Here is a 20020-nt window from a genome sequence, read left to right on the forward strand (position 1 = left end):
CTTCAACTTAATCGTTTCTTAAATAAATTTCATAAACAATAAGATTTATTTGAGATTCAGAAAACTTTTCTCTTAAAAGCATATAATCTTATTAATAAGTAAGTAAAACCGCTTCAGTCGGTATAAAAGCTGCTTGCTAGATTGTAGATTGTAGATTTTAAGGGAACCGAGTGGGACAGGAGTAACCCCCCAAAGCCACCGCAGCCATTCTTGACTTATTGTAGCCTCCCCACGCTCCCAACTATAATATCCCCGTTGCATGCAGGCAAGCCTGGCCCTCACGGCGAAAGAAGGCCCAGTCAGCCCCAGATCCCCAACGTGCCAGCCCATCGGCAGTTTCGTTGCCCGAAAGCTGCTTGTTAAAAACCAGAGTTTAAAAATTTGTTTTTGTAATATTTAAAATTAACTTTCATTATTGTGTAACAATTCTATCGCACCTTTGAAACCGTTCTATAGAAACTTCAGAGATACATTTGTCCTATAATTGGACACACAACCTGTAATTGGACACACAACCTGTAATTGGACACACAACAATCAAGTTTCATGAAACTGACTTTATTATTTTTCTAAATATTTAATAAATTTAATAAATTTCGAACCAATGCAGCCACTTCATTAAAAATTTTCAGAATATATATATAGAATTTAATTGAGCGTATACCCTTACAAAATTTGAAATTAATATTTCGATTAATTTTTCAATAATTTTAAATAACATCTCTGAGTTGTATGGCAGGTATTCGAACCTTTTTTCCGAATTGGTCCAATTACATTAACAGCCGTTATTCGGAGAAAATAAACAACTTGTGAAAATTTGATGTTTGAATTATTCTTTTTCGAGTTCGAGTTTCGAGTTAAGCTTTTCAATGAAAATTTAAGACCTTGCAAAAGTAGCAGCTATTTATTTCAAATAGTAAATTAAAGAATCAATTTAAAGTAACATACGTTTTTTACGGGATTTTCCGCTGACACACATAAGCTCGTCATCCGAATATAAAACATTAGAATAGATTTTATTCAATAAAAGTTTTCTTAGTATTTTAACATTAAAATTTTTACTTTTTAACGTCCAAGTATAATAATAATGTATGAAGACATTTATAAAGATTAAAATAAGTATAAAATATACTTAAATTTATTTGAATTGAGTTCTTATGTACTTAATAAGCGCATGTAATAGCTTAATAGAAATTATAAATTCCATTGTTATTGTTGGAAAATTATTTTAGTCAACATTGTATACATATTTGTTAGTTAGGGAGTAACTTTGTTCTAATTTTCTTCGTCTTCATCCATTCCCCTCTCCGCAAACACTATAATTTATATACACGCATTGAAATAATTCAGAAAATTTTTACATCATGCGAAAATCATATCCATATGTACATATACGAGTACTTAAAGAAACGTTATAACTATCTATACCTTATGGTTTTATACAAATAACGTATGGTGTATTTGAGCGTATCACGACAATGTTGCATATTAATGTTATATACATTATTGTTGCTATCTTGTAGCTTATTAGCTGTTTAAAGTTTTATTGTGTCGTTCATCGGTTATATGCGTGGGTCACGCTATTTTAAATTTAAATTCTTTTAACAAAATGTGATTTTTCTTTTATACTTAAGAGTATTTTTTCTTTTTTTTTGCTTTTTTTTCTATATACTCGTAGTATGATATTATTATTCTATATAAACTCTGAAAATAAACGCTGGTCCTTCTCATATTTTCTTTCATTGTTATTTTTTCTTTTTTTTTTTTGTGAATATAATATGTGCATAATGCATATATGTATGTATGTATAGGATCTATTATGTGCATTAATATACGGTTAAGTGAAAAACAAACGGGAAATTGTTGGATGAAAATACAAAAGGAAAACCGGTTTTTCATATTTCTGTGTTCCCTATTTTTTTTTTTCTCCCCCCGGTTGTGCTTTGTTGTTTTTGTTTTGTTTTAATATTTCCATACATCAGGAAAGACGTGAAAAAAAAAATTGCCGTGTAACTAACAGAAGGAATTTCAAGTTACACCTATGCATTTTAAAATTCACCATAAGGTCGTAGTGTTTATTAGAGCAGGCGAAAGGCAAATTCGTTATGAAAACGAATAAGATAGAAATGAAAATAAATACTGTGTTACAAAAAAGAAAAAAAAAAGTAAAAACAAATAAGAACCGTTGCCATGCTAAATATTGTTATAAAAGTAAAAAAAAAAAAAAAATAGCGGAATATTTTTTTTTTTTTCATTTTAATAAAAAAAATTTTTTATTGTTCGTTTTTCTTTTTTGCACCGCTTATTTTTCTGTTTTCCTTTAACAAACTGAACCTACATTTTAATTTTTTTTTTGTTTTTTTTTTTTTTTCGTAGTATATTTTACTTTTACAGTGTATGAGAGTCAGTCCGTTTTAAACATAATATTATGATGTTATACTATTTTTCTACTACCTTGAAATGTAATTAACCTGACTTGTATTATGTCCCAACAGAATATCCTATTAATGAACATATACACTCGCATTCGTATACATTATTATATTAATATTACATTATGCGTTTGTATATAAGTATATAAATGAGTGTGTGTGTATGTTTGTATAACATTAATATATGGTTCAATACACAAGGGTTACAACCATATAACAGAAAAAAGAGTATATTAAATAGATGAAGAAAATATAGAAATAAAGAACCAAACATAAAAAATAATAATAAGAAAATAACAAAAACAAATCAAATAAAATAGAAAAAAAAAATGCTTTTTGCATAAGAAAATTGTGTTGCATTAATGGTGCAATATGAATATTAATGAGAGATGTAATGCTAGGGTAACATAAATATTCCATTAATGCGACATTCAAAAGAATTGAATTAAAAAAGTTGAGAAAGAAAAAGTGTACATTTTTATTTGAAAATAGCAAAAAACAAAACAAAAAAAGCACTAAAGAGGCAACATAAAAGTCCTTATTTTTTATTTGTTTTTTTTTTTTACATTCTTCTATTTTTATTTTAGATGGAAATAATGATAATAATTTTACCTGAAATTGAAATTCAATATTCCTTACATAATATTCACCTACTCTCTATTCCTATACCTTTTCCTTCATCATAAATTATGGTTTGTATGCACTATATTTGAAATTAAAATATATGTACATAATAACTATATTATGTAGTGTGTATGTATGTTAAAATTTACATGAATGTATCCAACAGGGTATTACAGTCGAAATTTTTATAATTTTTTTTTAAATATAAAACTATTTTTGCCTCTTGTAATGAACAGGTTTTCATAAGCGCAGTACTACAAAATAGCAACATGACAGATGTGCAATATATTTTTGATAATTCTAACAAAGACAATATTATGCAGTTCATATTACTTAACTGGGCTACAGATATCAATTACACTATATTGTTGATAATTTCGAAAATATTTATGAGCAAAATTCATTCGTAACATTTTTATTTACGACCACTTTTACAGCCCAATTTTTACTATATGTATGGCGATTTATTATTGTATTAACAAAATCTCTTATACATTATTTATTTCAGCTATTTAAGTATATTTTTTTTCAGCTTGTTAAATAAATTTTGAAAATTAAAATTAAATAAAATACAATAAATTATTTTTATTATTTAAAACTTTAAAATTCATTTGGATTATATGCATTTGACCAGAAATTATTGAAAATTTTTCAAAATCTTAAGATTTATTAAACAAGAGTTAGTCATAGTTTTGTCATTTCATTATCTTCTAATTAAAAATATCAATGAAGATAATATTTATAAATATTTTAAATGCAAATTTTTTTTACCATTCCTAGAAAATTGTTCTCATATCTAAACTTTTTCTCATATTCTAATAAAAAGATATTATTTAAATTTTCGGAAATTTAAAAAGAAAAGAGCGATTCTAAGCTAAAAATTATTTACTCCATTTTAATTTGTAACCTAGTTCATATAAGATTATCAACTTGAGATTGGAACACTCTAATCTAAAGTTCACATACAATTACTAACTATAGTATAGTTACAGAAACTACTACTATTAAAATTGATTAAAAAAAAAAATAATTATGCTAATTTTTTTAAAAATTCTTTTCATATTTTTATAATTGTGTGATATATGTAAATACATTAATAAAAATTAAAAAAATAAAAACAAAAAAATTAAAACCATACAGTATATTTGTAAATTTATTAAACATTGGCATATATATATGTACATACAAATGTGTGTACAGAGGAAACCAAACGTGCATTTATATTAGCATTCTAAAGAATATTATAGGAAAAAAAAATTATCAATTCAAATGAAAATAAATGGCATGCCGTTATAAAAAACCCCTATATTATATTAATTAAATAAAAAGGATTTTTTTTTTAAATATTATTATAATTTTCTAACACAAATATTTTTAATAATTATCATGGCATTCCCAAATTATTTTATTCTAAAAACTACATATAGCCTATATGACTAGGACATGGATGGCAATTAAAGGGCACGCGTGCCAAACTTGGCACGGAAAAAAAATTTGATGGCACGTTATAGTTGTGCCTCGACAAATTTTTATATAGATTTTTTTTCTAATAAAAAATCTAAAAACTCGTTGAAAAATTTATTGAATGAAAAATTTCCTAAAAATGATAATTTCCTAATAGCGAAATGACAAATATTCAAAACCAAACATATTCAAATGTTATATTCTTTTTATTTTTGTTTTTTTTTCGCTTCACTAAGTAAAGTATTGAAAAAAAATTGAAAACGAAAAAAAATTCAAACCGCTTTGAAAATGCATTGAGTATTCAAAATTTCAAAAAAGAAAAAACATAGTAAACTTTGAAGTTTTCTTTTTAAAACAAAAAAGTTGTGGTTTTTAGGGTATGAAAAATTATCCATATTTCATTTGGAGCGAAGTTAGCAAGAGTGAATGTCATAATTGTTTTTCTGAGTTTACACAACACGTGTCGTGTTTAGTTTTTTACCGTTATTTTTAATTGAAAATACTTCTAATAGAAAGTGAATGAAAAACATCGACCAATTTCTAATGCTAAATATTTTTACAGCTGTAAACTTGATTTCGGTAATGAACTAATTTAACAAATAAACATTATTTAAATATATATAATTTTTATCGTGTAATTTTAGATTTAATTATTTACCCCATTAACATGTCACCAATAAAAAAACAAAAACTACAGGATGTTCGCAGTTTTTTACCATCTTGGACAATTGATTACGGCTTTATTAAACATGGAGATAAGAGTAGTTGTGGTCTGTGTTCCGAAGTTATTGTATGTCGAACATCTTCTATTAAACGACATTTTGAAACTAATCACAGGGAAATTTCTGAAAAAAATATTGCCGAAAGAAGAGAATTAATATTACAACGATTAAAAGATGTTGAAAAACAATCAAATTTGTTTTCAAGATTTGTGAAAACTCCTAATAATATAACAGAAGCGAGTTTTGAAATTTCTTATTTGATTGCTAAACACTCGAAACCATTTTCTGACGGAACGTTTATAAAAACACTTATGTTAAAAGCTGCTTCCAGTTTGTTCCAAGATTTCAATAATAAGGAAAAAATTCTCCAAAGAATACAAGAATTACAGATGAGTAGAAATACTCTTAAACAAATAATTTTAAAAATGAGCATTAATATTTCCGAACAACTTCAAACCGATATTAATAGTTGCGATTTCTTCTCAATTTGTTTGGATGAAACAACTGACATAAACTCGTCTGCCCGATTAGAAATTTTTGCACGTTATTCAAAAGGGAATGAAATACGCGAGGAGCTGTTGAAATTAGCAAATATACCGGAAAGAACAAGAGGTGCAGATATTTGTGAAGTTGTTGTTAATGAATTAAAAAGCCTTAATCTCAATTTAAAAAAAATTGTTTCTATTACAACGGATGGAGCACCTAATATGACTGGTCCGGCAACAGGGTTTGTTAATTTATTTCAAGAACATGTTGGACATCCGATTATAAGATTTCATTGCATCATTCACCAGCAAATGCTTTGTGCAAAAGTAGGTACTAGCGATTTAAAAGAAGTTTCAGAAAAAGTTAATAAAATTATAAACTTTATTGTTGCACGTGATATGCACAAAAGACAATTTAAATTAATGTGCAATAACGTGCGTTGGCTGAGCCGGGCCATATCGTTAGAAAGATTTGTGAGCTGCTTGGATGAAATACGTCTGTTTTTGCGTGAAAACAATAGGGTCGATTTTAAAGAACTTGATGACATAGAATGGCTAACAAAATTAATGTTTTCCACTGATTTAACATTACATTTAAACTCTCTAAATAAAAAATTGCAAGGGCGTGGAAAGACGATTGAAGTTATGTTTGGACTTATAAAGGGGTTTGAAGTTAAACTAGATATTTTCATTAGAGATATCGAATCTGGAAAATTTGAATATTTCCGAAAACTAAAAGTTTTTTTTGATGAAATACACATTTTTGAAAAAACTAATTGGAATTTCACCTATGAATTTACAAATATTCTTGTTTCTATTAAGCAACAGTTTGCACAAAGATTTCTCGATTTTAAAAGGATCGAAAATATTTTAAAAATTATTAATTACCCAGATTTATTTGATATGCAAGATTGTGACAATAACCTCCTTAATTGGATGCGATTAGATAATTTAGAAATGCAAATTATTGATCTGCAATCCAAACCAATTTGGGTAAATAAATTTGTGAATATGCGGAAGCTTGTTGAAGATTTAGAAAGCCATCAATCCCAAAATGTGGAATCAGAATGTTTCATGGAAAGTAAAATTTTAGAAGCTTGGAATAGTATGCCAGATACCTTTTATTCTGTCAAAAAATTAGCAATCTCGTTGTTAACGATTTTCTCTTCCACTTACTCTTGCGAAAGTCTTTTTTCCGTTTTGAATCATGTACATTCAAAGACTAGAAACAGATTAACAGAGGAAGATTCGGCAGCATGTATTACTCTGCAGTCAACAATGTACCAGCCCGACATAAAAACTCTTGCAAGTAATATGAAACAAAAAGTTTCTGATAAAAAATTAAATTAATATTTTTTCTATCTGTATTTATTAATTTTTATACCTTGAACTATAATATGTATAAATAAATATTATTACAACTTGTCATAATATTGTATTTACCTAACCATACCTGTACTTGGTACTGTGCTGGCACGGGAAAAAGTGTGACAATAAATTTCCCCAAATTTTGGCACTTTGATCAAACCCTATTTGCCATCCCTGGACTAGGATATGAATAAATCATAAAAAATAACTTCTACAAAATTTTATCAAATTATATAAAGTATGCACGTATGTAGATATGTAGGTATGTATGTGCATAAATGTTGAACCTCGAAAAGATGAAAATTTTACTGAAAATATTTTAATAAGTTTTAAATAATTCTCTTTTTTTTTATTATTATTTAATCATATTATAATAAATTTGAAATAATATTCTTTTAGAAATATTTTGGATAATTCTATTTTATAATACTTTATTTTTTATTTTATATTTTTTTTTTTTGAATATTTTATTTATTGTGTTCAAGATTATAATAATTATTTTGATTTTATTTTAAATGTCCCCTACATTCAATTTGAATTTATTATGAAAATAAAAATTATTCAAATAGCTAACTCGATTTATAAAAAAGGATATTAAACACATTTTATATATTAAAGGACCCAAGTATGCATTGAAATTTATTGCATATGTACATATGAGCAATTTATATACATGTGTACAAAAATATACAACAAAAAACTGAATAATCTATTCCTAATTTAAAATTTTTTTTTTTTGTATTAAAGAAAAATCTTGTCATTTCAAAAATGTTAATTAAAATATAATTTTAATAATTATTGTATAAAGTGTGACTTTTGTGTGAAGTGCTAAATTTATTAATAATTGTGAAAAGCAATAATAATTTTAATAATAATAAATATAAATATATACATACTAAATTTGTTGTGATGTGGTGATATATTGAAAGATAGTTAGAACATAATATACGAAAAATGTATAATTATTTACGCTTACGCTTTTTGAAATTTTAAATCTGGTCTGTTCTCTTGTATGGTGCAGAGGCTTGGACCTTGAAGATAAAACACCTGAATAGATTGGAAGCTTTTCAGATGTGGTACTATAGGCGTATGTTAAAAATATCTTGGGTATATCACATTACCTACTCAGCGTTTTTAAACCGAATGCAAATAGATTTGGATTTGGATAGATATGCAGATAGAACTTCCTTAGCTAATTATTCAGGGGAAAATTGAAGGGAGACAGAAAGAAGATGTCTTGGCTCAGAAACATGCGGAATTGAATGGGAATCGGAACATTCCGTAATTTGGTGCATAACACATTAGACAGGGCGCAGTTTGCGAAAATAATTAGGAACATCACATAAATATATCTTTTGTACATTCCAGCATATTATATATTGAGATTGAGTATTATATTTTGTAACACTATTTCAACATGCTAACAGCCAGTAGTGGATACGCAAATAAAGAAATATACTTACTGAATAAACATAATATTCTCACCAAAAATTCCTGTAATGTTTCCGGAATAATTTACCTACGTCTCAAAAGTTATTGGGACTTATATAATCAATATGTTAATTATAATAATTTAAAAATTTTTAATCTTCATTCAACACCACCGAACTCTTCTTCTAATAGATTTAAAAGGCGGGAGAGTAGTTTTTCCAGCAGTTTTTTCAAATAATCAGCCATGGTTTAAGCCTAAAAATTTTAAACACACAAATATTTTATAAATTAGATTAAACATTTCAAAAACTGCAACCTTTAAAATCTGTCTTTTGACAAAAATAGAAATTGTCATACTTAAAAATCATTTTTGGATTTCGTAACAAGATTCACTACATTACATAAAAATTTGATCAACGAAATTATATTTCTAAAAATGAAAAAAAAGAAAAGATTTTTTTACCAAGAATTTTTATTCAATCAAATATTGCAATTGTAAAAGATTATAACAATATAAATTTTTTTTTTCATTATGGGCACGAGTAGGATATTCGAACAATTATTTTAATTTCACATGTTTCAGAATTAAACCTTATAATGCAATTTCTACAAATTGTGTAATATATAAAAAAAATTTTCACATATATCGCTTTATATCGGTTTTATCCCGAATAAATACAAAAAAATCGAAAATAAAAATAGCAATCATTTGGATTTCCGATTAATTAAAAAATTACAATATTGAGTCCTTTAGTTTTTTTTTTGTTTTTTACGTTTTACTTGCAATTATTTTTATGTTGTTGTTTTAGCACATTTTTCAATAAAGAGGATTTTTTTTAAATATTTAATTTGTACCAATTTAGTTATTTTATAATTATGGCATAGAAAAAATTCTCGCTACATATAATTTAACACCTTAAAAATTTATTCAAATTTGAGCCAAGCTATATACGAAATACCAATGGAATTTAAACAAGTATAACACAAGTTGCCTGTCCTTCAAATCTACCGCTGCTGAGATTAAATTACAAATTATTGTCAAACAACAATAAGTGTAGCATTATTTTAAAATATTCACCGTAACTATGGAAGCTTTTCAAATTTCGATTCACAAAATTTTATATAAGGGTATGTAAATAAAATGGAATTTTCTAGAATACTTAATTTTACATATTATATACAATTTTTATATTTTTATATTGATATTCTGGTCATAACCTTTTACATGATTATTTCAGAACAAAAAAAAGACAAATTCAAAAAATATAAAAATTAAATTGAAGTACTAAAAAATAAAAAATTGTTTAACATTAATTAAAAATCTTTAATTAAAAATAATTAACATACCAAAGCAACTGATTCCGATATACATATTGAAATATTTTATTCTGGGAAAGGACAAATGGAAATAGGAAAATACAATATTGTTCCTGTTAGCTTCAGGATAAATTGTAAGTTTTTATGCTTGGAAAGGATTTTTGTTTTGTACGACACAATTGAAGACAAGAGTGAATGTAAGGTGTCAACTAGTTTTTGAAGTTTCCAGTACATTAATCTTCTTTCAAAGCAAAATAATTCAAAAGTGTGACATAACACCCTTTCAAGATAAGGTATCTGTTAAAATGAGTCATTTGTTTTTAAAAACCGGTTTTTGCATATCAAAGGTTAACATACAAAACCTCTATTTATACAACAAACTCATTTTCGTAAAAATTGTAAACATCTTCATTCACTCGTGTCTTACTATGAAAAAAATGTGATTATTTTTAAATAGTACAAATAAATTTCGGTAATTCTTTTCATATTATATCATTTGAAATTGCTTTCAACAAAAATAGTAAATAAAAATTTCTTGCGTCCATTATAAAACTGCTTCCAACTTGATGGACGTGTTTTAAACAGTTGATACTTCCAAATTTTGTAATCTTTACGTAAACAAACTTTTTAGAAGCATAAATTTTGGCAACCCATTTCAGTTGATTTACACATTTAATGTATAAATATATGTAACTTGTTTTTCATGTTTCCAGCATTATGAAACTGTATATGAATTTCAACATACTTAATAAATCAAAATAATCCAACAATAATATGCATGTGGCTTGCATGCATAACGTGGAATTTGAATACATTGAATTTTAATGATTATTTTTTCAATTTATTAAGAAATAAAATATTTAAAATATTTTTATTGCATTCTTTAATCGATGTTATATTTTTATACACATAATATACACATATACATATTAAATGAGGAAGAGTTCTTTAAAAATTAATATTATTATAAATTCGGATCAAATCAATGGTTTGTATAGTAGCATTTTTTCCTTGGACAATTAAAAATACTGTTTTTATGTGCTTGATAAACAATTTACTAGAATTATTTAAATTACTTTCATTCATATACCAAAATATGGAATATTAAATTATTGCATATATTTAGGATGAAAGAAATTTCTACGGTAATGTTAACAAAATGATTGAATATACCGGAGGGGATGGAAGGTAATGTACGTGGGAAAACACTTTTTTCTTCTAATGTAATATTTTAGTTATTAACATGTTTTTAAAAGATGATAAATTCAGGCTTCTACAAGCTACCGTCTAAAAGAAAAAATATATCAAAAATTTGCAAAAAAAATCAGGGTTAGGTAATTACTAGATTCAATGGTTATTTTGTTATTGTAATGCTTGACTATACCATATCGCGGTAGAAGAACACCTTTACTACTTTTTTGTGTTAACAAAATTTTAAAAATATTTGTGTTTCTAATACAATAAGTAGTTGAAAGATGGCATTTTTAGCATTTTTAGTGGGTATGACTTTTAGCGGAAGGAGATAGATAAAAACTTTCTTCTACAGAAACAACTTTCTAGTAAACATCTACTTGCGTGTATGAAATATCAGTTTCAATCTTAAAGGGTATAGAAGTTTTGTAAACAAATGCATCAGACGGACGAACCGAAACTAATAAAATAATTGTGTTAATCATATTGCTATGTATATACATTATATTTATTTTATTTATTACATTTATTTCAAAAAATTGAGTCTTGACTTAATATTTTAAAAATTTGAAATAATGTTTACACATTTTAATTTTTTTCGGTTTTCACGCTCTACCCGAATAAAAAAACTTTTCCATTTACTGTGTAATAATAAATTAAATAAACATCGAAATATTTTGTTAAGCATATTTTATCTATTTAGTTATAATTTTAAGTGAAGTAACATTATAAAAACTCTTTCACAGCAAATTATAGGAAGTAGAATAAAAGCAGGTCTTGCTAATTCTATTATATTCTATATATAACTGGAAAACTAAACCTAGTATTCCCGAAAAACCCGTTTCGAATGAATTAGCTCCAAAGTTTAAATTTCTTTGGAACATTTTCTAGAAAATCAGAGGAAAAAATGTATTTAGTCTCTTTTCACAAAACATATTTAATATACAATATATTTATAATTAAACTTGTTCGAATATCCATCCGCATAATTCTAACAATTTATAGCTTCGAGTAGCTTTTTTCTCATCCTGAAGTTATGCAATATGTAATTATGACTTATGTAAGAAATTTATAAATTTATAAAAAAATGATAATATTAAGTTATACTAAAACCAGTTTTTTAAAAAAAAAAAAAGAAATATTTTCATTTTAGAATTTGCTACTTTGTAAACCATGGATTTGATCCAAATCTATTACAGTATTTTCCGGCTTTTTATATACTTTTATTCATAATTTTTGAATTAGTGTTAACGATATTTTCACTTAGATTATAAATAAAACTGTAAATAATTTAAATTTTGTATTACCATAACAATTAGCTGTTAACTAATAAGTTTGACTTAGTTGTAACCAGATAACTCTTTAACACAATCAATTTTATATATTATTTTAATTATTTTAATAATTATGCGTCAATATTCAAGGCAACAATACTAATTATCATCACAATAGTGAATTAAAAAAAATATTCATATTCACAGTCTTTTCCTATAATATAGTATGATGTAAAAATATTATCTTCCTCCATGTTATGTAATTAAAGTATATCAAATAAATTAAAATAATAAAATATTATCCATTAAATGGATTAATTACATGAATTCTCAATAAATTCAAAGATTTAAATTTTTTAAACAATAAAAAATCTTTTCTTAGCAATATTTTAAATTAAAGCAATTAAATTTTATGAATAACCTTCCTTAATATACCAATAATATTTCGTACACATTAAAATATAAAATCGTGTCTCAGGTTCCAAAATTTGTTTTATGCCTTTATTAACATTTTCTTTAGCATTTTAATGTCATAACTTATTAGCACTTTTCCAAAAAATTTTTTGAAAAAAGTGCTTATTAGTTTCACTCTGTCCGTCCGTCCGTCCGTCCGTCCGTCCGTCCGTCCGTCCGTCCGTCCGTCCGTCCGTCCGTCCGTCCGTGGACACTTTTTTTGTTTACAAAACTTCTACACCCTTTAAGATAGAAAGCTGAAACTTCATACGTACATAGATCTTTACAAGAAACTTATTTCCGTAGAACAAAATTTTTACCTATCTCCCCCCCTCTAGAAGTTATACCCCCCCAAAACTCTAAAAATGGCCTTTTTTAAATATTTGTTGCAATGAAACCATAAGCATTTTTGAAATTTTGCAAACGCAGAAAGGCAGTGGCTTGCTTCCCCTAGCGTGATATACTATAGTTAAACTTTAGAAAAACAAAATGGCCGTTCAAATTTACCGTTATCTAAAGTCCTTTTTTTCCAAATTTTTGATGTCATTTTTCTTCTAGACCCCAGCCTGTAGAAGCTTGAAATTTTAGGAGCTTTTAGACATTAACAAATAGTTCATTTCGTTAGAAGAAAATTTTTTTCCATCTCCACCCCCTCTCAAGTTATCACCTCTTGAAATTTGTAAAATTTGAATTTTTGACACCTTATATTTCCAAAACCGCAAGCTTTTCCAAATTTTTATAAACGCAAAAAGCTAACGGTAAATTCCATGAAATTAAAAAATATAATTATTTCTCTTAACTCACACAATTAACCCTTAAAATCGAGCATTATGTTAACCCCTTTTTATATTAATTTTTGCTTTATTTCAAACACTGCATATATGCGTCATCCTAAATATATGCAATTCTAGAAATAGTTTTGTATATGAATGAAAATAATTTTAATAGTTTGATAGGTATACATAGACTGTATTTAAAAGCAGAATTTTCACTTGTTGAAGGGAAAAGTGCTACAATACAAACCGTTGGTTTGACCCAACTTTATTTTTTTTTCTCTCTCTGTTTTTTTTTTTGTTACAGCTGAATAATGTATTTATTTGTATAAAAAATTAACCTATAGTATAAAATTTTTTTTTTATGAAATTTGTATTGTTCGAACACAAAAGTATACATAGAATTTATGTATGACATTTATGTGTATATATATATGTGCATGTATATATAGTGTGTGTATACTATTTTAAATAATATAAAATTGGTTTTATTTATAATTTGAACATTTTCCAGGATCCGGAAGCAATTAATTTCATTTGGCTCTTTTATTTCCTTTTTGTATATATTTTTCTTTTATATTTTGGTGTATTATTTGATTTTTGTATTATTACTCCTTTATATATTTTATTTGTTTTATTTAAGTTTTATCCTATTATATACGAACAATGACAAAGAATGTTTAACAATTAATTGTGTTTTATTTTTATTTTTTTTCCCGTGTCCATTTTATTTTATAATAATATTTTATTAACCCACATTTACCAAAATTTATATTTTTGATCATTATATTTAAAAAAAAAATTTTTTTAAATTTCGAAATTATTTTTTGTAAGAGGTCTATTTTTCGACTAAAAGGTTAACCACTTTTATTCTGTGATTAATTCAAAAGGATCAGTCGGTGTATTTAAATGGGTTGCATATACACACGTGATTGCAATGTGCAATATTTTATCTGATAATTTAGAACAGACAAACTCATTCAAATATGCAAGTAGTATGTTTACAAATTATGAAAGATTATATCCTAAAAGTCTCTATAAGCGCGATTGCAAGAATTCTTATAAGACTGAATTAACTAACCTGTAAAACCATGATGATCTCCAAGTAAAAATGTTATTTTGAGTCTAGTATAAATTTTACAGTGTCGTCCGAATTTAAAATACCTATAATGAAATACCGTCCGAAATTTTGCTGGTCATAAGCATATTATTATGGTAACTTAAATTTGAAAAGCCGTTTTGGCCCTAGCAGCCAAGGGTATTGATAATATCGTAATAATTTATTATAGCTCTTTGAACGAACATTCCTGTTTAAGCATTAAATTTAAAATTTTTAATCACCAGTCAAATATACTGACATTAATGTTAACGTTCTGCCAAACAATGGTTAAAATGCTCTCATTCTTAAAGTAGCGTTCATATAATATTGTAGACCAATTTATATTAAATTTTCTTTGTTTTTTTTTATCGAATAACGTTCAATTAACAATCTATAAAATATATATATGTACATTTTATTATTGTTATATGTCATTATTTTATTAACAAATATACACATATGAACATAAAATTTTAAAATTAAAAAAAAAGCAAAGAGTTTGAAAAAAAAAAAAACAAAAAAGCACACAATATAACACCATTGTAAAATAAAAAACCTTTCAATAAAACTTATAAAACTCGAAATGTACCTCATGTGGTTAAAAATTAACACGATTTTTATATTAAAATAAATGAAATTTTTCAATCGTATATACAGTCATTTTACTTATAAAATTTTTAATGTTATATTACAATAATAATATTGCTTGTTTTAAATATCCTTTTAATTTTTTTTGTTATAATTTTTACAAATTAAATTAAATAAATTTTTTTTCGTTCAAATATCTACAAGAAAATTGTTACTATTTTTCACATAATAACAATTTATATGAAAATTTTTAATTACATTCACTTAGTTAATAATTTTACTTGAGTGTAATTCTATTTGAACAATGGTACACTTGGTACAATACCGGTCTTTCAACCGAAGAGTCATGGTTTCAAACTACAATCGGTTTAATATAAAAAAAATTTACAGAATGATTTTAGAATTCATCAGAACAGAATTAATCTATATATAATTTTTAAAAATCAATATTAATTTTAATATCAGTGTAAAATTAGTTCTTATATATAGTATTACCTGTAGCCTAGTATTAATAGTAGCCTAGTCACCTACCTAGCTAACTCTCTATGACTATAAAAACTAGGGCATCATAGATATCATTCACTAGCCCTATGCTCCTAGGAGTGAAGAAGGAAAAAAAAAATATAGTATTACAGTATCTATTAGTTTTAATGAAAAACAACATTACCTTAAAATAATATTATAATTTTGAAAACATATATAAGTCACCCAACACCTTTATCAACTGTCAAAGAGGCATTAAATTAGCAATTTTGTTCAATGTACATCCGTAAAAATCTTTTACACCATTAACCATTTACACCATTTCTTGAACTTAATGATCTCCTAATGATAACTCAAAATCACCAAAATCAATCATAAATTCTTAAAGGTCATATCCATATAATTGTAGGCAATCCTTAAATCAAAATTAAATACAGTATATAACAGAATATAAACAATAATATTGAGATGAGCCATAATGCACCACTTAAAATCAGAATATATGAATTCAAAAAATTAATAAAATGTAAGGGCAACTTAACATATTCTTCATTACATTTAAATATAAAACAATTAATTTTTGTAAAATTATTATACATATAGCCGAAGTTGTTTAGAAGGGAAAGAATGATATTATTATAAGGAATATAAACCTTGTCCAAAATTTGAATTTTATTCAAGTATATTAAGAGTATAAAACAATAAATTAAATCACCATTATGCATAAATGATTCGAAATAATTAAAATTTTTTTTGAAAAAATTATTGAATTCTAAAATGTTTTTTTTATTTTTCTTGCTCAAAATACAAAAAAAAAATGTTAATTTCGAAAAATGTTAGAAACATATTCATTACATGTTATAATCAAATATTTTTACAAGTGTTATACATAATTTTGAGCATAATAAATAGTATTCTAAAATTATTAGAATTATGTTTGCGTGTTTATTACTGTTATACAAAAAAAAAACATATTAAATGAACATAAGAGTCGTCTTTAATAAATTCATATACATTTTATTTAATATATACAGCAGTATTTTTTAATAATAATAGTTAACTTCAATAACATAATTCAGTTACCATACCTTCAATAGATTTACAATCATTAAGAGTAATTTCAAATTCATTTACTATTTTATATTCCAAATATATATATATATGTGTTACATTCAAATAGAATTTAATACACTCAGTAACTGCTAATGAAATTTATTTACATTAACTTGTTATACAAATCATATGTGTATACACAAACAAAAATATCCTTATATTTATAATACACAAAACTACTGCTAATTTTTTTGTTTACAAAATTTTTAACATTTTGCTCCATTATTAATGGAAACAAAGAAACAATAAATTTTTAGAATCATAATTTATTTAAAATCAAAAAGGATATAATCTTTAACACTGTTTATTAACACTTTTCCAAAAAAATTTTTGAAAAAAGTGCTTATTAGTTTCACTCTGTCCGTCCGTCCGTCCGTCCGTCCATCCGTCCGTCCGTCCGTCCGTCCGTCTGTCCGTGTGTCTGTTTACAAAACTTCTACACCTTTGAAGATAGAAAGCTGAAATTTAATACGTACATAGATCTTCACTACAAATTTATTTCCGTAGAATAAAATTTTTACCTATCTCCCCCCCTCTAGAAGTTATACCCCCCCAAAACCCTAAAAATGGCCTTTTTTAAATATTTGTTGCAATGAAACCATAAGCTTTTTTGAAATTTTGCAAACGCAGAAAGGCAGTGGCTTGCTTCCCCTTGCGCGGTATACTATAGTTCAACTTAAGAAAAACAAAATGGCCGTTCAAATTTACCGTTATTTAAAGTCCTTTTTTTCCAAATTTTTGATGTCGTTTTTCTTCTAGACCCCAGCCTGTAGAAGCTTGAAATTTTAGGCTTTTAGATATTAATAAATAGTTCATTTTGTTAGAAGAAAATTTTTTTCCATCTCCACCCCCTCTCAAGTTATCACCTCTTGAAATTCGTAAAATTTGAATTTTTGACACCTTATATTTCTGAAACCGCAAGCTTTTTCAAATTTCTATAAACACATAAAGCTAACAGTATATTCCATAACATTAAAAAATATAATTATTTTTCTTAACTCACACAATTAACCCTTAAAATCGAGCATTATGTTAACCCCTTTTTATATTAATTTTTGCTTTATTTCAAAGACTGCATAATGCGTCATCCTAAATATATGAAATCCTAGAAATAGTTTTGTATATGAATGAAAATAATTTTAATAATGTGATAGCTATACATAGACTGTATTTAAAAGCAGAATTGTCACTTGTTGAAGGGAAAAGTGCTACAATACAAACCATTGGTTTGACCCAACTTTATTTTTCATATTATTTTAAGCTAAAATAATATATGTAGCTATATAAAATATTATTTTTTGTTATACATACGAGTACTAACAAAAATTAATTTTTATCCAAAATTTAAATAAAAAAAAAAAAAAAAACAAATAAATTAAAAAATTTTTACAAAGAGAAAAATCGCTATATTTTGTTTTTAAAATTCATTTATATTTTTTTTTTTTTACATATATTTACATATGGAATTATTCTGATTCAATGATCCTTGAAAAATTTATGTAATTCATTATAATGTTAAAAAAATTTATTTTTGGTCAAAAATGTTATTACTCGTATATATGCTAAAATAAAAGTTTTTCAAATTTTATAAAAAAAAAAATAATAAATTTGCGTTTAAAAAGTTTGTTAATTTTTTCCCTTTATTTATTTATTTATTTTTTTTTCTGTAATTTTGATAACTTGAATGTTTAAAATGTTTCGTTAAATATTTTTATTTTATATAATTTCCCAATGGGAAAAGTCAATATTACATGCAATATGTTGCAGAACATTTTCTATGCAATTATATAATGTATAACAGTCCGTAACATAGTTATCATTGTTTGATAAACAATAGTAATAATAATGTAAATTTTATTTAAATGAAAAATATAAAAATTTAATATTTTGTTTATTCACATTTAACGTTTTTTATACCAACGCAAATTATAATTTTAGTCAAAAATAATAAAATATCATAAGCATGAAACATCTTCGTTCTATGTCCAAATTGAAACTCTAGTAAACCATCGTTGAAAACTGTTAGATTAGTAGGGTATACTAAGCGTTTCAAATTGGAATTTTTGGCTCATTTTTGTTGTACGCAGCAAGAAAATTAATTTTAATTAAAGCTACTACACTTTTTTCCAAAAAATAATCTCCAGCAGTTAATTAGGTGATATGTGGTAAGCAGGATAGTTCTTTTGAAGGTGTACCTTCCACTCAATAGCGTACCTAGGAGGGACCCGGAATTTTTTATATTTTCTTATAGTTATAAAAAGCAACTTATTCATTTCATATTTATTTTCTTTCGTGAACAATAAATGATTATTATGATTATTACAAATTTAATATTTGGTTTATATATGAATTATGATTAAGATTTCGAATATTATTCCTCACTGTATATAAATGCATTTTAGTGTAAATTTTGAATTCTAATTCAATAACAAGATAATAATTTTATTTTATTGTATTCATTAAAATTCGTTGAATTCATAAAAGGATCTTTACGATTTTTTTCGGAAATTTTTCCTAACTATGTCTAAAAAAATTTACTCTGTGTATTAATTAATATTGATTAAATAACTAAATAATTTATATATGTGTATTAATTTATAAAAACCAATATTTGATTGACTTATAATAGAAAGGGCGGCAAACTGGAGATCGCCCCGGGCGGCAAAAGCTCTAGGTAAGCCACTGCTTCCACTGTTACCATTTTACGTTCATTGAAATTTAAAAAACAGTTTAATTACAACTTAATGAACAGGTCGTCGAATTTGATGAACAGGCCGTCGTATAAGTATCGAATTTCCTTAGAGACTTTTGCAATTTATACCCCACTTAAGTCCTCAGAGAGTATAATTTTATATTTGTTACAGAGACGAAAATAGTAGTCGCTATTTTTTCGCTTTTACGTAATTTAAAATTTTGTTTTGTTTCATAACAAAAAATTGTCTTAAATTTATTTTTATGAGATTTTAAGGAGGAGCTATGCATCTATAGATAAAACTTTTCTTCGAACGAAATGTAGGATCTAAAGGATGAAAAATTTTTAGTTAAAAAACGCATGGACGAACAGATGATCTATTAAAAAATAAGAAAAATTATTTACAAATTGCAATATTATTTTTATTTAAACAATTAAATTTGTATTACAACTTTTTTAGTTCTGATCAAAATTTTGTTTTTTTTACAACCACCATAATGAAGTTGGCAAA

At 25.4% G+C, this 20020-nt stretch overlaps 1 protein-coding gene across 1 annotated transcript in view; it reads left to right on the forward strand.

The window, feature by feature from the left end:
* Positions 1–20020, forward strand: part of LOC129608814 (zinc finger BED domain-containing protein 5-like) — a 53047-nt gene that overhangs the window by 13648 nt on the left and 19379 nt on the right. The window contains exons 3-5 of the mRNA XM_055520551.1: positions 5165–5866; positions 5942–6162; positions 6550–7036. Coding sequence (XP_055376526.1) covers positions 5165–5866; positions 5942–6162; positions 6550–7036 — 1410 coding nt within the window. The remainder of the gene's footprint in view (positions 1–5164; positions 5867–5941; positions 6163–6549; positions 7037–20020) is intronic.

Source organism: Condylostylus longicornis, unplaced genomic scaffold (genome assembly GCF_029603195.1).
Source record: "Condylostylus longicornis isolate FDR11 unplaced genomic scaffold, ASM2960319v2 ptg000036l, whole genome shotgun sequence".
Taxonomy (NCBI): Eukaryota; Metazoa; Arthropoda; class Insecta; order Diptera; family Dolichopodidae; genus Condylostylus; species Condylostylus longicornis.